This window comes from Nerophis lumbriciformis, linkage group LG21 (genome assembly GCF_033978685.3).
Source record: "Nerophis lumbriciformis linkage group LG21, RoL_Nlum_v2.1, whole genome shotgun sequence".
In the NCBI taxonomy this organism is placed as follows: domain Eukaryota; kingdom Metazoa; phylum Chordata; class Actinopteri; order Syngnathiformes; family Syngnathidae; genus Nerophis; species Nerophis lumbriciformis.
The window spans coordinates 16,434,755-16,460,456 of record NC_084568.2 but is presented as its reverse complement, the minus strand read 5'-3'; the positions used below and the strand labels follow the sequence as shown (position 1 = coordinate 16,460,456).

The window sequence follows — 25,702 nt, the reverse complement described above, 5'->3', positions numbered from 1 at the left end:
TTATTCCAATCATCGTAAAAATTATCATTTTCATCCTTATCATTATTTAAATCATTCTCAACACCATCATTCTCATTGTTATCATATTAATCATCACTGTCATGCTTATAATCAGCATTCTCATTCTGATCATTATTGCATCATCGTTCTCATCCTCATCAACATTCCTCAACACCATTGGCATCCTTACAATCATCATTCTCATCCTCATCTCTTTTGTCATTCTAATCCTTCAAAACATTATCATTGTCAGCATCCTAATCATTGACACTTTCATCCTCATGTTATTTAAATCATCATCATTCTAATCATCTTGAACGTCATTATCACATCGTCATTCTCATTTTCACTTATATCAATCTAATCATCTCATGCTCATCATCATCCTTATTATTCTCTTCATCATTTTCATCCTACTCCTCATCCCCACATCATCCTCATCATCATTTACATCCCTAATTATTTATTTTCCTCCCCCTCCTCACTCACAACCTTTTTACTTTGTGATCCGACACTTTCATTATTCTCATCTTTCTCAACATCCTCATTCCATCATTCTAATAATCTTCAACAGCATTGTCACCCTCGTCATCATTCCCTAACACCATTGTTGTCCTTATAATCATCATTGTCATCCTCATTATCACTTTCGTCATTCTTATCATCCTAAACATTATCATTGTCAGCATCCTTATCATTATCATTTTCATTCTCATCTGTATTTAAATCATCATCATCATCATCATTCTAAGGATTCTCAACATTATTGTCATACTTTTCATCAATCTCATCATTATCATTTCATCATTCTCATTATAATCATATCATGCACATTATCATTATCATTTTCATCCTACTCCATGCCAAACTGCTACATGCTGGTTATAGCGCAGGAAGTTAAGTGGAACGGCGAGAGGTGGGTCGAAGAGAAAGAGAAGGAAGAGAAAGAGGGGGAAAAAAGAATAAGAGGGGGGGGGGAGAAGAACAGGAAAAAAGAAGACGAAGATGAAAAAAGGAGGAAGAAAAGGAAGAGGAAAAAGAAGGGGAAGAAGAAGAACACAAATGAGGAAGAAGAAGAGGAAGAAAAGGAAGAGGGGAAAAAGAAGAAGAGGAAAAAGAAGAAGATGAATTGGGAAAAAGGAAGAAGAAAGAGGAAGAGGAAAAAATAAGGAATAAGAAAAGAAAGAAAAGGAAGAGGAAAAAGAAGATGAAGAGGAACAAAATGAGAGGAAGGGGAAGGGGGAAAAAGAAGGAAGAGGGAAAAAAGAAGAAGTAGATGGAAGAGGAAAAAGAAGAAGAGGGGGAAGAAGAAGAGAATGAGGAGAAAGAATAATAAGAGGATGAAGAAGACAAAGAAGATCAAAAGGAAGAAGGAGAAGGAGGAAGAATAAGAACAAAGGGAAGAGGAAGAAAAGGGAGAAGGAGGAAGAAGAAGAAGAACAAAAGGAAGAGGGAGAAGGATAAGGAGGAAGAACAAGAGGAAGAAGAACAATAACAAAGAAAAGGAGGGAGAAGAAGAAAAAAAGGGGAAGAGGAAGTGGAAAAAAGGAGAAGAAAAAAAGGAGAATAGGAAGAAGGAAAAGAATGAAGAAAAAGAAGAGAAAGAAGGAGAAGATGAAGAGGAACAAAATAAGAAGAAGGGGAAGAGGAAAAAAGAAGGAAAAGGGAAAAAAGAAGAAGAAGCTGGAATAGGAAAAGGAAGAAGAGGAAAAAGAAGAAGAGGAGGACGAAGAAGAAAAGGAAGAGAATGAGGAGAAAGAATAAGAAGAGGATGAAGAAGAAGAAGAAGATCGAAAGAAAGAGTGAGAAGGAGAAGGGGGAAGAATAAGAAGAACAAAAGGACGAAGGAGGAAGGAGAAGAACAAAAGGAAGAGGGAGAAGCATAAGGAGGAAGAACAAGAGGAAGAAGAAAAATAACAAAAAGAAGAGGAGGAAGAAGAAGAAAAAAGGAGAAGAAGAAGGAAAAGGAGAAGAGAAAGAAGGAGAAGTAGAAGAGGAAAACAAAGAAGAGGAAGATGAAGAGGAAGAAGAAAGGGAAGAGAAAGATAAAGAGGAAGAAAAAAGGGAAGAAGGAGGAGGAGGATGAGGAGGAAAGTGTTTGTGGTCACTCACATGCTTGAAGTTGCGGAAAGGGACAAACTGCACGATGTCACGTAAGACAGGTTCTCCTCTGGGCGAGCGCAGGATGCCGTCATCACCGTCCAACATCTGCATGTCACTGAAGTCAGCGTTGCCCACACCCACCATGATGACGGACATGGGCAGGTGTGACGCCTGCACGATGGCCTCCCTGGTGTCCGCCATGTCGGTGATGACGCCGTCGGTGAGGATGAGCAGGATGAAGTATTGCTGCGAGCACACATGGCACGCTCACAACCACGACATTGTCCACTGGAGAGGACGTGGGTCCTACCATGGCCTCCTTGGTGTGCACTTCCTGCGAGGCCGAGTGCGCCACCTTGTGGATGATGGGAGCGATGTTGGTGGGCCCGTACAGCTGCAGCTTGGGAAGGCAGGCCTGGTAGGCTTCCACCACGCCCTGGATACCTGGACACACCATCAGCAGTCTTCATGCAGGACCTGGTCCTACTTGACCTCCTACCCATACCACTTTTACTTTCTCATCATCTTCATAATGGTCCTTTTCATCCTTATAATCCTCCTCATCATCATCACTATCATCAGGCTCATTATGAACCTCCTCATCATTCTCATCATCGTCAACCTTATCATTATTCCTATCATCGTCATTATCATTATGAAGCACCTCATGATTCTCATCATCTTCATAATGGTCCATTTCATCCTTACAATCCTTCTCATCATCTTCACTATCATCAGGATCATCATCAAACTCATCATTCTCATCATTAACCTCATCATTATTCCTGTCATCATTATCATTATCATCATCATCATCATCATCCCCATCATTCTCATCTTCACCAGCTACACAAATTTAGTCCATTATTGTTTACTATCATCATCAACCTAATTATTTTGTATCATCTTTTTCATCCTCATTGTCACCCTCCCTTTCATCCTACTCATCATCCCCACATCATTCTCATCCTCATTATAATTCTCATCACTATTTAATAATTTCCATCCTCCTTCATTACATTCCTCAATACCACCCTTCTCATCATCATCATTATTTTCTAATCATCCTCAACATTGTCGTACTTCTAACATTCTCATCCTCATTATCACTTTTGTCATTCTAATCATCCTACACATTATCATTATCGGCATCCTAATCATTATAATTTCCATTCTCATCATTATTTAAATCATCATTATTCTAATCTTGGTCAACATCATTGTCATCATTTTCATCATTATCATGTCATTATTCTTATCATCAACTTTGTCATTCTAATCATCTCATGCTCATTATCATCATTATTGTTGTCATTATTTTCATCCTACTCATCACCCCCCCATCATTCTCATCCTCAGCTACGCAAATGTAATCTAATAATATGAGTATTATCATCATCATCCTAATTATATTTATCATCCTTTTAATCTGCAATGTCACCCTCCCTATTTTCATCATCATTCTCATGCTCATCATCATCATCATTGTGATTCTCTTCATCATGTTCATCCTACTCATCCTCAACATTATTGCCTTCCTTATAATCATTCTCATCAATCTCATTCTCATCATTATTACATCATCATTCTCATCCTTATCACTTTCGTCATTCTAATCATCCTACACATTATCACTGTCAGGACCCTAATCATTATCATTTTCATCCTCATCGTTATGTAAATTATCATAATTCTAATCATAGCCAACATCATTGTCATCCTTTTAATCATTCTCATCATTATCATCTCATTATTCCTATTATCACCTTTGTCATTTTAATTATCTCATGCTTATTATCATCATAATCATCTCAGGGCGTTTAATCCAAGTAGGCTTCATCAGTTTGTGCTCATAGACTTAGTGTCAAGTTATGTTTTGTTTGTTTGTTTTCTCCCCTAACTTGAAAAGGGTTTGACTTTTTGACCAGGGGTTTCACTGGGACTTCACTCTTTGTTTTAATCCAATGATGAGACAAATCTCTGTTTATCCTTTTATTTTGGACTTGATTGTCTCTTTTTTTCATTGAATAGATGTAAGGTGAAAAACCTTTGGAAAAGGTGGACAAATACAAAAGTAATTAGGGACCAATATAAACAAATTACAATAAACCATTTTTTAAAGTAAAAGTGTTTCCAAAAGTACATGTAGTGACCTTTAACAGCTTGGATTTGGCATTTAAACATTTAACAACCACTTGGCAATTAAAATAAATTCAACACATTAAATCAAAAACATCAAAATAATATAAGTAATCTCACCGTCAGCCACCCTGGTCTCTTTAAACAGTTGTCTCTATTGTATTTGGCAAAATCTCCTCGAGCAGTGTTTGTTGGCCTGAAGTCTGAGCTGGAGCTGCAGACTTAAAAAGAGTGGATTTGATTGCTTCAGGTGAGAGCCTTCCTGATTACTGATGGTCTTCAGCTGTTGGGAAATGTTGTCAGTAATTCCAGTTCTGTCCTCTGGGGGGAAATGGGAGCCAAACTGACATTTGGACATGAGGCCCTTCTGCTTGGGTGAAGGCTTTGGCCTTATGTAGAGTTTGCCAAAACACCTCCCACTCGATCTTTCCATGTATACATCGGGAAGATCGCCGACTGTAGGCAAACTAAGTGCACGTGATTGGTTTTGGTGGTTGTGCCAAGATTTTCTATTCCTGTTCCTCAGCAGGTAGTAGGACAACCAACCGTCTTACGTCTCTGTGCAGAACGGTGGCTTGAAGCTTTTCCTTTCTGCTGCTTGAATTGGGATGGCTGGTCTTTGCCTTTGGGGCTTTTGTCAGGGGGACACAGTAGCTTGGGAAAACCCGGATGCTTGCACTCGTCCACCACAGACCAGAGTCCTGGTCTTTGTACACCACCAGCCTGTCAGTAGTTGAGTTTTGGAAGATTGCGCCCTCTTGTGCTGCAAGAAAAATGTCTCTCAGGGCATCTTTCCTTTCTTCCACAGAGATGGCTCCTCTGGAGTAGACTGCCTCCCACTTTGGGCCATGCAAAGCCTGAACTTGTTGACGGAACCTTTTTGCTGCCCTCCAGACCATTGCAACTATTTTGACCAGTCTGGTCAGGACACTGAACCGTTTGACATCCACAAGGCTTTGAACAATTGACCCCCCTGTTGACCGTCTCTGTTCTGTTTGGAGTTGGTTTCGATTGTGTTCGGGCTCTTTTTCCAGGAACTGTTTCCGAGCTTGGGCCCTTGTCAACATAGCAGCAAATGCCTTTCTCTGCAACTTGTTGATGCTCTCTCTGGCTGTGGTTGCTAGTTCCTTAACAGATTTGGTTGGCCACTCACTTTCTGGCAGACTCAAGAACTCGGGTCCATTTTGCCACTCTGAATGTTCATCCAGATCTTGAGGGCCTGCTTCTCTGGTGATGACATCTGCAATGTTTTGTGACCTAGGGATCCACAACCAGTCCTGTACTGCTGTGCTGCTTTGAATCTCTTTGATCCGGTTGCCAAAGAATGTTTGATAGCCATAGCTTTCTCGCTGTATTGCACAGAGGACTGTTTGACTGTCAACAAAGTGAAACCACTTTCTGACTTGGATTTGGCCGTGCAGTTCGAAGAACTTCCTGAGTCGTGAGGCAAACATTGCTCCACACATTTCTGCTTTGACAGCATCACCTTTGTGGTCCAAGGGAGTTAGCTTTGCTTTGGATTCAACCAGTCTGATGATGGGACCCAGGTCTGTGATCCATCTCAGGTACATCACCGCTCCGTAAGCATGCTCACTTCCATCAGAGAATGTGATTGCCGAGGGTGGTTCAATAATGAAGCATTTGGGGGTTAGAGCCCTGGTGAACAGGATCTTGCTGAGTTGATGGTACTCCTCGAACAGATCGATTGCATTCCCTCTAAGGTCATCTGAGAGTGCAATGTCCCACGTGTCTTTGACTGGACGGCTTTCAGCCTTTGCCTCTTGAAACGCCTTCCGTACCAGAATAGCTCCCTTCTGCTTGGCAGGAGTTACAAGGCCAACTGGGTCGTACAGTCCTAACACTTGACTGAGAAGTTCTCTTCTTGTCAAAGGGTTGGGTGTCATGGCTCTTATTTCCTCTTGCAGAAGGTCTTCACCCAGCCGCATCTTTTGCTTCCTTTTTGAAAAGTTGATTCCGATTCTGACATGGAGCTTATCCTCCTCGACTTTGTAGCCCAGACCGAGTGCCTTGTTGTCATCATCGCTCATCTGGTTTGGTAAGATAATGGTCTTTTTCATTGTCCTTTCCTCTTCAGAGCGCTCCTTCCTCCCACTTTGCCCAGTGAAGACCCATGGCTTCAACTCAAACCCCCCGGTCTTCAGGATCCTCTCCACGTTGGCTGTGATGATGTTTAGCTGGTCATGGTTGTTGTGGGAAGTGAGGATGTCATCAACATAGCTGTCGTTGTGAAGCACTCGACGCTCCTCTTCAAGATGGGCAAAGAGAGGGAGGTTTGCAGTTTCACGCATTGCCAGCTGCGCTATGCACCCTGCTGGTTTGTCTCCTATGTTCACTCTTGTTATTGCGTATTCCTCCAGGTCCTCATTCTCTGCATTACGCCAGAGGAACCTGTGAAGGTGCACTTCTTGGTCTTCCAGCCAGATTGAGTTATACATCTTTTTGATGTCACCCAGCGCAGCATGTGCTCCACTTCTGAATCGGAGAAGCACAGCTCGAATCTGGTTGAGGACGTCAGGGCCTTTCATCAGCAGGTCATTCATGCTGACGCCTCTGCACTTTTGACTGCTGTTCCAGACAATTCTCACTGGAGTTGTGACTGAGTGTGGATTAGGAGCAATGAGATGACTGAGATACCAAACGGGTCCATCCCACTTGGTGATGGTGTCTTTGGGTAGTTTGATGGCTGCTTGTCGATCAATCATGTCATGCACTTGTGCAGCATATGCCACCTTCCACTCAGGTGTTTTGGCAAGTTGCTTTTCCGTTCTCAGGAATGTGGCCTCAACTGTTTTTCTATTATTTGGTAGTGACATGGGGTCCTCCACCCAAGGATACCTGGCATGCCAATGTGGCTCTTTGCTGTGGTTGTCCTCCGTGACATAGGTGAGGCCACCCTTTACCACCTCAAGCTCTCGCTCCTCTGCAAGAGTCATTTCTTTGCCGCCTGGTTGACATTTTCCACAGCGGCATCCTCCACACTTCGGGTCACATGCTGCACCAATACTGTCCCATTTCCACCAGTCTAGGAAGTCCCGGTTGGTGGTTGAAGTGTTTGACCTCCGGAACTTGGCGTGAACCTGAGTGTTGGGAGGTTTTTTACAAGCTGGGCCAGTGAGTTCTTCATACCTCAAAGCAGCAGTCCTCATTGATCTCGCAAAGTGTGTTTTGGACATGTGGGCGGAAACGGTGAGGTCTTCAAAGAGTTCAGGATGAGAGCCTCCAACTGTCATTCCCAGTGGCCCGTCCCACAGTACAAGGTCTCCGATACCTCTGATCCGTTGAGGTGCTAGCTGGCCCTCTCTGTGACTTATGAGCAAACTGACTTCATCGGGTCTTGTCAGAGCTCCAAGTGGGACATCCGGAAATAATTTCTGCAGCTGTTTGGAGTCCACACTTTTATGGATGTCTACAATGCTGTCCAGACCATAACAGACCAATTGATGAGATTTCATAGTGCCTTTTGGAGTCTTCACTCTGATCTTCAAGAGGTACCGCTTTGTTTCCACAATGGTCTTCATTCCTCCGACACCATGTACAATGAGTGTGATGTCTTCGCTCCTGAGGTTCAGTTTGTCTGCAGCCTTGTGGGTGATGTAATTGGTGTCGGACGCCAGGTCGATCAGTGTTCCAATCTTTTCTCCAGCGTTTGCGGTGACCTCCAATAACATCATCATTACTGGCAGTTCTTGCAATCCACTTTCAGCTAAAAGTCCTGATTTAACTTTTGTGGTGTTGAACGTCTTGGATGCAGCATTGGAGAACGCATCATGAAACTGCCTTGCCAGCTCTGGGGAAAGCTTCTTGACAAAGTTCTCTTGTTCTTCTGTGTATGTTCTCCTGCTTTTGCCATCCATTGAGCCAGGTTTGCTCTTTTTCTGTGCCGAGCTGCTTTTCTTGTTTGGACAGAGGTAGAAATGATGCTCAGGTGCATGTTCATCCTTGCAGGCATGGTTGGTGCATAGGAAATCATCTTTGCAGTCTGAACTGTCATCATGGACTTCAAGACATCTCTTGCATGCTCCCAACTTCTTAGCAGCAGCCTTCTTCTCTGCAAGCTGAAGTGCCCGGAACTGCATGCAATAGTACAGCTTCTTCCTGTGCTTCCCATCTCCACAGACAACACAGCCAGTGTGGTCATCACTTGCTTTGGTGGATTTTGTCCTAGCATGTCTTGGCTCAGGCTTCGATTCCCTCTTGTTAGGTTCCTCATCCAGTTGTTCCAGCTGCTCATATATGCTCTCTTGCTCTTTGAGGAAGTCCAAGAGACCGTCAAACCTGCTTGCTGGAGTCACAGCATTCCTGGTGTCTGCTGCATAGATGAGCCATTCCTTTCTGAGAGGTCCTGGGAGTTTCCCCTCAATCGACTTGGTTACAAGTGGGTTTTTGATGGCACCGGTGTCCCCAAGCTCACTGAGATCTTGAAGCGCCTTCTCCACATCTTGGATTAGCTCCACGATTTTTCGCGTCTGGGTACTTTTGACGGGTTGGATTCTTTGCAACTCCTCCACTATCTCTATAGCAATGGAAGTCCGGTTGCCATAGCGGTTCTCTAGAACACGGAAGATGTCATCGGCAGTGTTATGAGTGGTGAGACGAAGGTCTTTCCTGATCTGGTCCTCAACACTGTCCAGCAATTGGGCCTTCTTCACCTCCTTGGAACCAGTTGGCTCACCTTGTCTCTGGAGTGCTTCCCAGTCCTTTTTCCACCTGTGGAATTCACGTTTGTTTCCAGTGAATTTAGGAAGGGCTGTGGGTTTCAACTTGATGGCTGGCACAGGATGACTGGGAGCAATTGGTTCCGTCCTGACTTCTTCCTTCATCCTCTGTTGTATGAAGTCAGCCTTCTTGGAAACCAACTTGGTGGTCTGTAGTTCCAGACCTTTTAAGCTTGTCCGAATTTCAACTACTGTATCTTCAGGGACCCATTGTCTCCACCGACCATGCACCTCCTTTGCAGTCTTCACCAGTCCTTCCAGATGGTTCAGCATGAACTCATATCCATCCAGGTTCATATCCTCCGGTTCCACAGCAGTGGTGCGTCTACACTCCTCATCTGCTGCCAGAAGAGCTATGGACATTTCATCTTTTCCAAACTTGTACCACAGGGCCTTCTGGAGTTGACCTTTGACCTTTGCCCGCTTTGACTCACACTCCCTTGAAGTATTATCCAGATCTTCTTGTTGCTCTTGGGTGAGTTCAGTTTCTCCATCTTTTAGCTGTGTCAGAAGTTTGGCCTCTACCTTGTCATTGGCTTCCATGACTTTGTCAACTGCTGCGATGAGTGTCTTGAAACTGTCTCTGAGCTCCTCCTCAGACAAGTCATCATGGTTCCTGGTGAGGCTGTTGACAAGGCGGGTGAATGATGCTTTTGCAGTTGTCCTCTCGGTCTTTAGCTGGTCAAGCACCTTCTTGTCAGCCATATTTACAGCACAAGTGGAGTTGGAGTAAATTTGGTGAAATTAACTTTTAAATCTTTGGTCCAGATCTCCTTTTCCTGGTTGTCCAGTGGGGATCGGTTTTTCACTGTCAAGTTATGTTTTGTTTGTTTGTTTTCTCCCCTAACTTGAAAAGGGTTTGACTTTTTGACCAGGGGTTTCACTGGGACTTCACTCTTTGTTTTAATCCAATGATGAGACAAATCTCTGTTTATCCTTTTATTTTGGACTTGATTGTCTCTTTTTTTCATTGAATAGATGTAAGGTGAAAAACCTTTGGAAAAGGTGGACAAATACAAAAGTAATTAGGGACCAATATAAACAAATTACAATAAACCATTTTTTAAAGTAAAAGTGTTTCCAAAAGTACATGTAGTGACCTTTAACAGCTTGGATTTGGCATTTAAACATTTAACAACCACTTGGCAATTAAAATAAATTCAACACATTAAATCAAAAACATCAAAATAATATAAGTAATCTCACCGTCAGCCACCCTGGTCTCTTTAAACAGTTGTCTCTATTGTATTTGGCAAAATCTCCTCGAGCAGTGTTTGTTGGCCTGAAGTCTGAGCTGGAGCTGCAGACTTAAAAAGAGTGGATTTGATTGCTTCAGGTGAGAGCCTTCCTGATTACTGATGGTCTTCAGCTGTTGGGAAATGTTGTCAGTAATTCCAGTTCTGTCCTCTGGGGGGAAATGGGAGCCAAACTGACATTTGGACATGAGGCCCTTCTGCTTGGGTGAAGGCTTTGGCCTTATGTAGAGTTTGCCAAAACACTTAGATTGGTCAGATCTAGTCTAAAACTAGTCTAGGGGACTAGATCTGACCAATCTAGATCTAGACTAGTCCGCTAGACTACTCTAGCCCTGAGATGACAATGACCTGGATGAATGAGAACCTTCATAGGTATCATCATAACCATTATTATTCACATCATCATCATTTTCATCATACTCATCTCTCCTACATCATTGTCATCATCATCCTCATCACTATTTAATTTTTCTCATTATCCTCCTCATTCACAACCTTATTATTCATTCTCCGTGATTCGGCATTTTCATTATCCTAATCATCTTCTACATCATCATCATCCTCATCGTCATTTTTATCCACATCATTATTCTAATCCTCCTCAACACCACCATCCTCATCCTCATCATCATTCTCATCTATATTTTATTTCATCCTCTTCCTCATTCACAACCTTATTATTCTCTGTGATCCATCACTTACATTATTCTATTCTTCCTCAACATCATTGTCATCCTTATAAGCGTCATTCTCATCATTAAAGAACCACCATTCTCATCCTCATTATTTTAATCATCCTCAATATCATCGTCGTCAACATTGTCATCATCTTCATCATCATTATTATTCTAATCATCCTCAACACCGCCCTGCGATGAGGTGGCGACTTGTCCAGGGTGTACCCCGCCTTCCGCCCGATTGTAGCTGAGATAGGCTCCAGCGCCCCCCGCGACCCCGAAGGGAATAAGCGGTAGAAAATGGATGGATGGATCCTCAACACCACCATTCTCATCCTCATTGTCATTCTCATCATTCTAATCATCCTCATCATTATTATTCTAATCATCCTCAACACCACCATTCTCATCCTCATCGTCATTCTCATCATTCTAATCATCCTCCTCATTATTATTCTAATCATCCTCAACACCACCATTCTCATCCTCATCGTCATTCTCATCATTCTTATCATCCTCATCATCATCATCCTTATATTCATCATTCTTGTTTTGATCATTATTGCATTATCATTTTCGTCCTCATTATCATATTTGTCATTCCAATCATCCTAAACCTAAACATTATCATTATCAGCATCCTAATCATTATCATTTTCATCCTCACCAGTATTTAAATCATCCTCAACACCATCATTCCTATCCTTATCATTCTCACCATTCTAATCATCATCAACATCGTTGTCATCCTTTTTATCATTATTATATCATCATTCTCATTATGACTTTTGTCGTTCTAATCATCTAATGCTCATTGTAATCATTATTATTCTCATCATTATAATTTTTTTCAATCATTGTCCCGACATCATTCTTACCCTCATCCTCATTTTAATTTTCACCATTAGTCTAATCATTCTAATCAGTCTCAACATCATTGTCATTCTTATAACATCATTCTCATTCTCATCATTATTGCATCATCATTCTCATCCTCATGATCATTTTCGTCATTCTAATCACCCTTAACATGAGCATTGTCACCATCCTAATTATTGTAAGTTTCGTCATCATTATAATCACTCTCAACATCATTGTCATTGTTTTCATCATTCTCATTCTCATCATTATTGCGTCATCATCCTCATTTTCACTTTCACTTTTCTCATTTTAATCACTCTTAATATTATCATTGTCAACATCCTAGTATTATTATTTGTATCATCTTTATTTAAATCATCATCATTATAATCATCCTCAACATCATTGTCATAGTTTTCATCATTCTCATTTTCACTCTCGTCATTTTAATCATTCTAAATATTATCATTGTCAGCATCCCAATCGTTATCGTTATCCTCAACACCGTCTAATCTTTATCATTATTCTAATCATCCCTTAACATCATTGTCATCCTCTTCATCATTCTCTATATGATCATGTGATCATTCTCATTATCACTTTTGTCATGCTAATCATCCTCAATATTATCATTTCCATCTTCATCATCCTCATCAGAATTCTTTATCTCCATCGTTATCGCCATCCTCATTGTCATCCTCACCGCCATTCTGATCTTCACCTTCACCGTTCTCATCACCCTCATCACTTTCATTCTCATCCTCAACGTGCGGCCTTTCTCAGGTAAGCTCTTACCTGCACACTCAGGGTTGTCCTCGTTGAAATTCACCGCAAAGTCGTGTGAGACCTGGATGAGAGGGGTATAGACATGAATATGTAGATAGGACACGCCCCTTTGATCTGTGTCAACAGCGAGGCTAAGCTAGTGGGGGCAAAGTATCATTATATATATATATATATATATATATATATATATATATATATATATATATATATATATATATATATATACACGTATGTATATATACGTATGTATATATACGTACATATTTATGTATATGTCTATATATATATTTATATATGTGTGTATATATATATATATACGTACATATTTATGTATATGTCTATATATATATATATATACGTATGTATATATACGTACATATTTATGTATATGTCTATATATATATTTATAAATATATATGTGTATATATATGTATATATATATATATATATATATATATATATATATATTTGCATATATATGTGTGTATATATATAAGTATATACATATATGTATATATATGTACATATGTATGTATATGTCTATATATATATTTATAAATATATATGTGTATGTATATACACATATATATATTTGCATATATATATATGTGTATATATATATAAATATTTATATATACGTATATGTATATATATGTACATATGTATGAATATGTCTATATATATATTTATAAATATATATGTGTATACATATGTATGTGTGCATATATATATATATATATATGCATATATATATGTTTTGCATATATATGTGTATATGTATATGTGTATATATATATATATATATATATATATATATATATATATATATATATATATATATATATATATATATATATATATATATGCATATATATATTTTTAGATGTACATGTATAGATATATGTACATATATGTGCATATTAAAGTAAACAGCATGAAAATCGTTTGAGAAATGAGCAAGTTATGATTTATTTTGAATTTACGTCCATTGCCTTTATTGGGCATTTGGCCCCCACCAAGATGGCCGCCATGTAGGCACGTCCCTAGTCTGGATGTTGTAAAGTGTAAGTAGAAGTGTCTCTTCTGCGCTGCAGGCCAAGTCGTTCATCATGTAAAGCACGCTGTTGTCATGTCACACTTGGCCAGCAGGGGTGTTGAGCCCCATTGCATGATGGGAAGATTGGTCCGTGGGGACTTACCTGGTAGTCAGGTGGGATGCGAGCACCAAAGCCGAACGCCGGGAACATTTTGTCGCTGAAAGGAGAAAGACGAGTGTCAACGAGCTCGTGAAGTGGTGACTTCCTGACATGTGACCGCACGGAGGGAAGCTAAATTTGTTTCGCACGGCGCACCTGTCGTAATCCTGGCAGATCTCGCCGACCGCCACCAGCGCCTTCAGGTACTCGTTGGGTCGGTACGGGTGGATGTAGTGCAGTGAGCAGCTGTTGTGGGGGTCGCCGTTGGACGCCGTGAAGTCGATGGCGACCTGAAGGAAAGAACCAATCAGACGATGACTGAACTTTCTGGACTTGGACTTTTATTTTGAAAAGTCCTCGCCCTCAGTCAAAGGCAGTGACCCGGTTCCCCTGCAGTCTCACTAATGGGGGGGGGGGGGGGCCGTTCTAACCACATCGAGGGTCCGTGGAAATAACTGGGCTACTCGGCCGGCCCGGGCGGCGGATGGGGTTGCCATGGTTACTGTATCCATGGCAACACCATCCGCACTGGGGGAAAAAAAAAAAAAAAAAACAGGCGACGGAATAAAAAAGCAGGACGTTGACCTGGATGCAACTCTGCGTGTGCGCTTACGGTAAACTGAATCTGGCATCCGCCCATGATGTAGTCTAGGAAGGAGTGCATCTTGATGATCTGAGGACAACACGAGAAGGAAGTCACACCATTCATTCGGTTATTAACCAATCAAGTCATTCACCAATCAAGAGAGTGACCAGGATGCTGCCACATCATCTAAGGTAGACAATGGGAGTCATTCCATACCTGGGAATGACCTCACTTCCTGTGTAACCCTCATCCCCCAACACACACATACGCCAGCACATGTTGGCATGGAGGGAAGAAGGATAATAGGATGTAAGGGAACAATGAAATAAGGAAAGCTACAAGTAAAAGAAGTAAGTAAGTATTAGGAGAAAATAAGAAAAGTAAGAAATAAAAGAAGAAGTAAAGAAATGTGGAAATAAGGACAGTGGGAAATAAGTACCAAAAAAGGGAAATGAGGAAGTTAGGAAAAGAAGACAAAAGAGAAGGAGGAATTAAGGAAATTAGTGAAGTGAAGTTATATTTATATAGCGCTTTTCTCTAGTGACTCAAAGTGCTTTTACATTGTGAAACCCAATATCTAAGTTCCATTTAAACCAGTGTGGGTGGCACTGGGAGCAGGTGGGTAAATTGTCTTGCCCAAGGACACAACGGCAGTGACTAGGATGGTGGAAGCGGGGATCGAACCTGGAACCCTCAAGTTGCTGGCACGGCCACTCTACCAACCGAGCTATGCCGCCCCGTAAGTAAGGAAAGGAGAAAAAAGAAAGTAAGAAATAAGGAAAGGAGGAAGTAAACAAAGGAGGAAATAGGGGAAGAGGGAAATAAGGAAAAAAGACAAGAGGAAATAAGGAAAGGGAAAAGTAAAGAAAGGAAGCCAGTTGTAAAAGAGGAGGAAATTAGGAAATAAGAGAAGGAAGAAATAAAAGAGGAAGTAAAAAAAAAAAAGAAGGTAGAAATAAGTGAAGTGGGGACGAAGTAGGAAGTATGAGAAGGAGGAAAAAAGGAAATAAGAGAACAAGTAAATAATAATAATAATGGAATTTATTTGTAAAAAGCACTTTACATTGAGCAAACAACCTCAAAGTGCTACAGTCAGGGGCGCCGAAAAGGGGGGGTAAAGGAGACGGATTCTAGGGGCCCATGATGGAGGGGGGCCCAGAGAGGCCCTAATGATGATGAAATTATAATACAGAAAAAATAATGACACTGTGTTGGGGGCCCTGTAAAGATTATTTTCATGGGGCCCAAAATCCCTAGCAGCGCCCCTGGCTACAGTGTATTGAAAAAAAAATAATAATAAAAAAATAAAAACTAGAACAGCCTAATAGCTAGAACTAGTATGCATATATCTATAAAAAGGCTTAAAAAAAAAGTATCCGTAAATAAATCAGTAATTAAAAGAAGAAAATAAGAAAAGTAGCAAATAAGGTAAAAGGGGAAGTAGGGAAAAAATGAAAAAGGTAAGGAGTAAATTAGGAAATCTGGGAAAGAGGATATTAGGAAAGGAAAATAAGGAAATAAGGAGGTAAAGAAAAGAAGGGAGTAAGTGAAGGAGGAAATAAAAAAGTAAATAATAAAGAATGTAGGAAGTAAAGACAGGAGGAATGGAGAAAGTAAGAAGTAAGGACAGCAGGAAGTAAGGAAACAAGTAAAAGAGGAAGTGAAGAAAGGAGGAAATAAGGAAAGGAGAAGGTCAGAAAATGAGGAAATAAAGACAGGATATAATAAGGAAAGAAGGGTGTCAGGAAATGAGGAAAAAAGACAGGAGGAAATAAGGAAAGCAAGAAGTAGGGAAAGGAGGAAACAAAGACAGGAGGAAAGGAAGCCAATCAAGTGATGAAGGCAGAGGAGACTTCCTCACCTGCACATCATTAAAGATGTAAGCTGCTCTCATTCTGTCTTGTTGCTCCGCCCACCTTGCCCCTCCCCTTTCATCACGCTGGACCGCGACATGCCTTCCATCCCAGTGACATCACACTCAACACACAGCCTAATCAACCACTTCCTGTTTGAAGGCCAAGAAGAAGAAAGACCTTGCACTGGTTGAGGATGACGATGCCAGAGTTCTTGTAGGTCTTCTTCTTCACTTTGTATTTGGAGTTGATGCAGGGCCACTGCACCTGCACACACAGGTGTTAGTTAGCACACATCATCACCTCTTCTTTTTCAAGGCTAGCTGTTAGCATGCTAACAGCTAGCGTGTGAAATAATGAGCTCGTTGGCATCTCGTTAGTTGGCGTATTAGCAACCGCCTTCTTCCTGTCTCACGGCTCGTCTCATAGACAACCGAGTTAGCTCCGCCTCCCCGCTGGCGTGTGCTAATTGCATCACGCCACCCGCCAAAGTGTGTCTTCAAACGCTTCACGTTACTAATTGGCGCTTGCAGCCGTAGTTGTCAGCTGGCGAGCGCTGGAAGCTTCCGTTGAACACGCTTAACGAGTCCGACGGCCATTCCTGCTGCAACCGTGTCTCTTCAAAATAAAAGCCGGTGTTTGTTCCGTTAGCTTTAGACGCCAGGAGGAGTGGACCGTTGCCGTGCTCTCAAATTGTCACCACGGTCTCCTGGCTGCAGGAAATCAAAGTGGTCTCAGTCCAGGCTTGCCCAGTCGCTCGTTAAATTGCTTCTGCTGCTGAAGAAGAATTGCTCGTCTGCTCCTCCTTTCCACTAGTAGCAGAAGATGGCGCTATAAGAGGTCCCAAAGATGCAAAGGAACTCTCCTCTCTGCGACGTAACTAACATCCCTCATCTTAACCCCAACCTTTGCTTTTCCAATCAATCTGCTGACTTCTACTTACTCTACTAACTAGTCGCACATGTGCTGTCCTCGCTAACTGCACTCTGTCTTAAACTCACTTAGGCTAACTTAGACTAAATTATACTCACTTAGGCTAATCTCAACTAAGTTAGACTAACTTATACTCACTTAGGATAACTTTATCTAACTTAGACTAACCTAAACTAGCATAGACAAACGTATACTAACTTAAACTAACAGACTAACTTATACTCACTTAGGCTAACTTATACTCACTTACGCTAACTTTAACTAACTTAGACTAACTTATACTCAGACTAACTAACTAACTTAACTAAACCAACTTACACAAACGTATACACACTTATACTCACTCAGACTTACTTAGACTAACTTTAACTAGCTTATATACACTTAGTCTAAATTAGTTAAAGTTATCCTATGTGAGCACAAGTTAGTTTAAGTTATTTAAAGTTATCCTAAGTGTGTATAGGTTAAAGTTAGTCTACGTTAGTCTAAAGTTAGTTAAAGTTAGCTTAACTTTAGACTAACCTATACTCACTTAGGCTAACTTAAACTAACTTAGACTAACTTATACTCACTTAGGCTAACTTAAACTAACTTAGACTAACTTATACTCACTTAGGCTAACTTTAACTAACTTATACTCACGCTAACTTTAACTAACTTAGACCAACTTATACTCACTTATACTAACTTTAACTAACTTATAATCACTTAGACTAACTTAAATCAACTTAGACTAACCTAAACTAACAGACAAACTTATACTAACTTTAACTAACTTAGAGTAACTTATACTCAGACTAACTTTAACTAACTTAGACTAACCTAAACTAATTTAGACAACGTACTACTCACTTAGACTAACTTTAAATAACGTATACGCACTTAGACAACGTATACTCTCTTAGGCTAACTTGAACTAACTTAGACTGACAGGCTAACTTTAACTAACTTATACTCACTTAGACTAACATATACTCACTTAGACTAACTTTGAAAAACTTGGGCTAACTTAGACTAATGTATACTCACTTAGACTAACTTAAACTAACTTAGACTAACACATACTCACTTAAACTAACATTAACTAACGTATACTAACCCTAAACTAACCTATACTCACTTCAACTAACGTATAATAACCCTAAACTAACCTATACTAACTTTAACTAACTTAGATACACATATACTAACTTAGACCAACCTTAACTTAGACTAACCTAAAATAACTTTGACTAACTTAAACTAACTTAGACAAACTTAAAATAACTTAGACAAACTTGAACTAACTTTGACTAACTTAAACAAACTTAAACAACTTTAGACAAACCTAAACTAACATAGAGCAACGTAAACTAACTTAAACTAACTCAGACTAATTTAAACTAACTTTGACAAACTTAAACTAACTTAGACTAACTTAAACTAACTGTGACAAACTTAAAATAACTTAGACTACTTTATACTTAGACAAACTTAAACCAACTTAGACAAACCTAAACTCACTGAGACAAACTTACACTAACTTAGACAACTTGGACTAACTTGACTAACCTGAACACATTTTAACTAACTTAGAGTAACTTAAACTAACTTAGACAAACTAACTAACGTAGACAAACAAATTAACTTAGACTAACCTAAACTAACTTGGACTAACTTAACTAACTTAGATTACCTTCAACTAATTTAGACTAACTAAAAACAAACTTAGACCAACTTAAACAAACTTAAACTAACTGAGACTAACTTTAACTAACTTAGACTCCTTTAAACTAACTTTGACAAACTTAAACTAACTTAGACTAACTTAAACTAACTTAGACTAACTTAAACTAATTGTGACAAACTTAAAATAACTTAGACAAGTTTACATTCAGACAAACTTAATCTAACTTGGACAAATCTAAACTATATGAGACAAACTTACACTAACTTAGACAACTTAGACTAATTTGATTAACTTAGACACAGTTTTAACTAACTTGGACTAACTTAACTAACTTAGATTACCTTCAACTAATTTAGACTAACTAAAAAAAATTAGACAAACTTAAACACATTTAAACAAACTTAAACTAACTGAGACTAATTTAACTAACGTAGATCATTTTCAACTAACTAGGAAAAACATATACCTAGACAAACACAAACTAACTTAGACTAACCAAAAGTAACTTAGACTAACTTAAACTAACTTGTCATGTAAAATTTTGGAAGAGTAAAGTAGTGTAAAAGTAAAACAGTTTTAAAGTCAAATATTGTAAAAGTATTGTAGTGTGAAAATAAAGTAGTGTAAAGTAAGACAAGGTAAAACTAAAATAGTGTCAAACCAAACAAGTTTAAAGTAAAATTGTGCAAATTAAAACATTGCACAAAAAATAGGGTCGAGCAAAATAGTGTGAATAAAACAGTGGAAAGTAAAATAGTGTACAGTTAAGTAGTCTAAAATAAAATAGTGCCAAGCAAAATAGTGCAAAGTAAAATAGTGCAAAATAAAATAGTGCAAAGTAAAATAGTGGAGTCAAAATAAAATTGTGTTAAGTAAAATAGTGTAAAAGTAAAACAATACAAAGTAAAATAGTGCAAAATACAATAGTGCAATGTAAAATAGTGCGTAGGTAAAATAGTGTATAAGTAAAAGAATACAAAGTAAAATAGTGCAAAGTAAAATACTGTGAAGTAAGATAGTGTAAAAGTAAAATATTGCAAAGTACATTTGTGTAAAATAAAATAGTGTAAAGAAAATTGGTGCAAAGTAAAATAGTGCTAAATAAAATAGTGCAAAATAAAATAGTGTAACGTAAAAGTGCAGGGTAAAATAGTGTTACATCAAATAGTGTAAAAGTAAAATAATACTAAGTAAAATAGTGCAAAGTAAAATACTGTAAAGTAAGATAGTGTAAAATAAAATAATGTAAAGTAAAATGTGCAAAGTACATTTGTGTAAAATAAAATAGTGCAAATAAATTTAGTGCAAAGTAAAATAGTGTAAAAAAAACCTGTGTAAATTAAAATAGTGTGAAAATTAAGTAGTGTAAAGTAAAACAGTGTAAAGGTATATGTTGTAAAAGTAAAACAGCGTGAATTAAAATAGTGCAAAGTCAAACAGTGTAAAGTTATATATTTTAAAGTAAATTAGTGTAAAGTAAAATAGTGTAAAGTTATATATTGTAAAGTAAAACAGTGTAAGGTTGTATGTTGTAAAGTAAAATAGTGTAAAGTCAAACAGTGTAACGTTATATATATACTGTAAAATAAAACAGTGTTAAGTAAAAATAGTGTAAAGAACAATAAAGTAAAGCAAAATAGTGCAAAGTTAAGCAGTTTAAAGTAAAACAGCGTAAGTAAAATAGTGTAAAATAAAACAGTGTAAAGTAAGACAGCGTAAAGTAAAAGAGTGTTATGTAAAATAGTGTAAAGTAAAATACTATATTGTAAAATAGTGCAAAGTAAAACAGTGTAAAGTCAAGTAATGATGAAGGAGTGAACATGCTACCTGTCGTCCATCAATGGCGTTTCGCATCTCCTTGAAGGTGGCTTCAAATTCTCCAATGTAGTCATGTTTACCGTTGGAGTCCCAGTCCCACACCGTGCACTGATGGTGACACACACACACACACACACACACACACACACACACACACACACACACACACACACACACTGTACATTGTCAGTCCAAGGAGTTTGTGATGATTAAAACTGCAGCTAATATGCTAATGATATTCTAATGAAGCTTTCGGATGTGTACTAAGTGTGTGTGTGTGTGTGTGTGTGTGTGTGTGTGTGTGTGTGTGTGTGTGTGTGTGTGTGTGTCTCATTAAGTGAACATGCATCATGCTGGTGTTCCAGTTGAAAGCTCAGGTTCACATACCTGAGAGATAACACCTGACTTAACTGGCTGTCACGCTAACGAGGACTTTGAGTCAATTACCCAAAAAATCATCATGATGTTTTTTCATCATGCATGAGCAGTGAAAGAGCTAAAGAAAACCCTGCTCTGTCACCATGGCACACACACACACACACACACACACACACACACACACACACACACACACACACACACACACACACACACACACACACACACACACATTCTTGTATTTTTTACCTTCTTGAGACCTCCGAAAAAGGCCTACCTCTTTAGGACCAGCCTTTCTAGATACATAAATATTAGTATTTACAACATTAATAATATATACATACTATGCAAATATAAAAAAGCTTGTTGTGAAAAATGAGTTGGAATTTCACAAGAAAAAAGTCACAATTTCACAAGAAAAACTTAGAATTTTGGCAGTGTTATAATAAAAGTTGTCATTTTACAAGAAAAACTGAACATTTGTGCAATATTATGATAAAAGTTGGAATTTTACTCAATAACAGTCGAATTTTACTAGAAAAGCTTAAAATGTTGGCAATTGTATGAAAAGAGTCGTCATTTTACCCGACAGAAGTCTAAATTTTATAAGAAAACTTTAACATTTTGGCAATATTATAATAACAATCGGAATTTCACTTGGCAAAATGATGACTTTTGTCATAATTTTACTCAAAAAACTTCACTATTTTACAAGAACAACAAAAACATTGGCAATATTGTGATAAAAGTCAGAATTTTATACGACAAATGTCACCATTTTGCATTAAAAAGTAATCGTTTTACATAAATTAATAATTTTACGAGAAAATATTGAAATATTACAGAAACAGAAAGAATATGAGAGATTGTTCCCAATTTTATTTTGAAAAAAAGTCAACACATTGTGAGAAAAAGACTGCTTTTAGTTAATTTTTTTTTTTTTTTTTTTTTTTTTTTTTTTTTTTTTGTAATTAGTTTTTAATCTTCATTATTTACTTCAAGTTATTACAGTATGTCTCTATATACATATTTATTAGTTTAAAAAAAAAAAAACATTTTAGCCAAAGGGGTCGCATTTCAATTTCTTACATACACTTGTTATTTCATATGTTGGCCAAAGGGGGCGCATTTCAATTTCTTACACACACTTGTTATTTCGTATGTTGACCAGAGGGGGAGCACTTTTAAAAGCGACACACAGTCAATTTGAAAAATCCTTCCTTTTTGGGACCACCCTCATTTTGATAGATTTCACCACCAGGGGTGCAAATGAGACATTCTCTATTAGATGCAATGCTTTTCCGTATTGGGACCATGATTTATGTCCTAACTTGTTCACCGCTCCTCATATGGAAGGTACTTTTCCTTGTTGATGTCTCAAGAAGGGTAGAAATACAAGAACACACACACACACACACACACACACACACACACACACACAACTAAAAATACTTACTCGTTAATTTTTTAATTTTTCCTGTTCCAACATCATTCTTGAGGTTTTGGCTCAGGCGCCGCCAACAAACAGACAACCCCATGAAACGTGTGTGTGTGTGTGTGTGTGTGTGTGTGTGTGTGTGTGTGTGTGTGTGTGTGTGTGTGTGTGTGTGTGTGTGTGTGTGTGTGTGTGTGTGTGTGTGTGTGTGTGTGTGTGTGTGTGTGCGTGCACCTGCAGCTTGCGCTCGTGGTCTCCGTTGCAAAGGGAGTTGAGGGAAACTTTGAAGGTTTTCCACACGGGATTCAAATTGTTCATCACCGTCTGACACAACAAACACACAACAACACACGTGACACAATGACACATTGATGTGTGTGTGTGTGTGTGTGTGCTGGATTTCCTGCCTCTGTTCTGTAGACCAGCTGCAGCGTGGCGTCCTCGTTGATGCGATAGATCTCCAGGAATGGATCAGACTTGGTGAAGAAGTCCTAAACAACAACAACAACAACGCACAAAAAAATGCATGAACAAAATACACAACGTCCCTACGTTGTCTTACCACCCGCCACCAGAGGGGGCGTTGCTAGACTATGCAGGAGGCGTGTTAGAAAAAGTCCACTGCAGGTTATTGCCAGGGTTCCAGCAGCTTAAGGCGAGAGTTGTGGCAGGACTGAACATGTCTCTTTGACTCCTTCCTAAACTCAACGGGGTCATTAAACGTCAGGTTTTGAAGACGTGGACCACATCTGGACAACATTTGATGCGATCCATCCCATAGGAAATACCTCATTAACATGAACCACTTACCAAGTATTAGGGATATTGTTATGTCATCACAACTACTTTATGCCGCTATACTGACATAGTGAGCTGCTGCATCGCCTCTGAGCTGGTGAAAGTTAATTCTAGATTATAAATCATGCCTGTCACCTGGATAGTATAAGGTTGTGTACATAAACGGACAAGTTGGTCAACTTTGACATCCAACTTAGACCCGAAGATGACGAGAAAGACACAAAAAGACGCTCGTTTGCCGAACTTTTTTTTGGCACACTTTGTGGCGATTATGATTAATTATTAGTCTAAATGGGAAGATATAAACATCCCATAAGTCGGCCTCCCAGTGAGAGCCAACATAGTACAGTAAGTGGTTGTTTTTTTTACCCTTCGTGAGGATTATGATTAATTATTCATCTAAACAGGAAGATATCAACATCCCATCAGTCGGTATCCCTGTAAGAGCCGACATAGTACAGTAAGTGATTGTTTTGTGACCCTTTGGGAGGATTATGATTAATTTTTCATCTAAACGGGAAGATATAAACATCCCATCAGTCGGCATCCCAGTGAGAGCCGACATAGTACAGTAAGTGATTGTTTTTTGACCCTTCGTGAGGATTATGATTATTCATCTAAACAGGAAGATATCAACATCCCATCAGTCGGCATCCCAGTGAGAGCCAACATAGTACAGTAAGTGATTGTTTTTTGACCCTTTGTGAGGATTATGATTAATTCCTTGTCTAAACGGGAAGATATAAACATCCCATCAGTCGGTATCCCTGTAAGAGCCGACATAGTACAGTAAGTGATTGTTTTTGACCCTTTGTGAGGATTATGATACATTCTTTGTCTAAACAGGAAGATATAAACATCCCATCAGTCGGCATCCCAGTGAGAGCCGACATAGTACAGTAAGTGATTGTTTTTTGACCCTTTGTGAGGATTATGATTAATTCCTCGTCTAAACGGGAAGATATAAACATCCCATCAGTCGGCATCCCAGTGAGAGCCGACATAGTACAGTAAGTGATTGTTTTCTTTACCCTTCGTGAGGATTATGATTAATTATTCATCTAAACAGGAAGATATAAACATCCCATCAGTCGGCATCCCAGTGAGAGCCGACATAGTACAGTAAGTCATTGTTTTTTGACCCTTCGTGAGGATTATGATTAATTCCTCGTCTAAACGGGAAAATATAAACATCCCATCAGCCGGTATCCCTGTGAGAGTTGACATAGTACAGTAAGTGATTGTTTTTTGACCCTTCGTGAGGATTATGATTCATTCTTCGTCTAAACGGGAAGATATAAACATCCCATCAGTCGGTATCCCTGTAAGAGCCGACATAGTACAGTAAGTGATTGTTTTTTGACCCTTCGTGAGGATTATGATTAATTGTTAGTCTAAAAGGGAAGATATAAACATCCCATCAGTCGGCATCCCAGTGAGAGCCGACATAGTACAGTAAGTGATTGTTTTTTGACCCTTTGTGAGGATTATGATTAATTCTTCGTGTAAACGGGAAGATATAAACATCCCATCAGTCGGTATCCCTGTAAGAGCCGACATAGTACAGTAAGTGTTTGTTTTTTGACCCTTCGTGAGGATTATGATTAATTCCTCGTCTAAACGGGAAGATATAAACATCCCATGTGTTTCTCCATTATTGTTGGTTCTGTTGATGTAGTTTAGTTGTTATCCTTCCAGTTTAAAGCCTATCCATTTTTTTTCTTCAATCCAAGTCTCTGAGATAGCCATCCCTTTGAAGGGATCGTTAAATTGTTCCAAAAGCTTCTGCTGTTCAAATGAATGAATGACAGTTTGTTGTCGGATTCAATGCTGTTGTTATATTGTTTGTCTGTATAAGAAAATCTAATATTCCTGATGTGGGAGAAAACATTTGATGTCTGGATATCAAGGGCGTAGATTTTTCTCCACGTGGCCCCCAATCTAAAATGAGTTTGACATCCCTGATCTATATCATTCTCAAATTCCAGATTGCTATATTCCATATTGCTAAAGGTTTCAAATTCCATATTGGGTTGAGTGCTGCCGGTGTGTGTCGGATGATGTTATCCTTGACAGTCCAGTTCCTGTCCTCCACTGATAAATTGGAGGAGTTGGACATCTTTTGTTGCAAGTTAGCGCCAGGGAAACGGTGAGGTTTAGTATTTCACACTTTACGCACGGCTTTTGGACACGAGTACACATTGTACAAAGAAGGATCTGCACTTTTTTTGGAACTTTGCCTATCGTTCACAACTCTTATGTAAGACAAGAACACACCTCGTTTTTTTTTAGGATTCTAAAGATGATAAAAAAATGCTTGAAAAAAAAGCCTTCAAAGTCCTCTAAAACAACTTCAGAACTCTCCATCAACATTTTTATATACACACCCTATTTTTGGAGAAATGAGGATTCACAACCTTATCTTTTTGAAGCTGAATATACAGAGGATGAACTGCTGCCTATAGAAGTTAATGTTAA

The 25,702-nt window shown here is 39.0% G+C and overlaps 1 protein-coding gene across 1 annotated transcript in view; it reads right to left on the bottom strand.

Annotated features, from left to right (window-relative positions):
• LOC133621034 (copine-4-like) overlaps positions 1 to 25,702 on the bottom strand; it is a 44,138-nt gene that overhangs the window by 1,116 nt on the left and 17,320 nt on the right. The window contains exons 5-14 of the mRNA XM_061982815.1: positions 22,834 to 22,917; positions 22,661 to 22,750; positions 20,623 to 20,721; positions 16,374 to 16,460; positions 14,368 to 14,427; positions 13,911 to 14,044; positions 13,758 to 13,812; positions 12,568 to 12,619; positions 2,414 to 2,547; positions 2,113 to 2,349 (exon numbers count right to left, since the gene is read on the bottom strand). Coding sequence (XP_061838799.1) covers positions 2,113 to 2,349; positions 2,414 to 2,547; positions 12,568 to 12,619; positions 13,758 to 13,812; positions 13,911 to 14,044; positions 14,368 to 14,427; positions 16,374 to 16,460; positions 20,623 to 20,721; positions 22,661 to 22,750; positions 22,834 to 22,917 — 1,032 coding nt within the window. The remainder of the gene's footprint in view (positions 1 to 2,112; positions 2,350 to 2,413; positions 2,548 to 12,567; positions 12,620 to 13,757; positions 13,813 to 13,910; positions 14,045 to 14,367; positions 14,428 to 16,373; positions 16,461 to 20,622; positions 20,722 to 22,660; positions 22,751 to 22,833; positions 22,918 to 25,702) is intronic.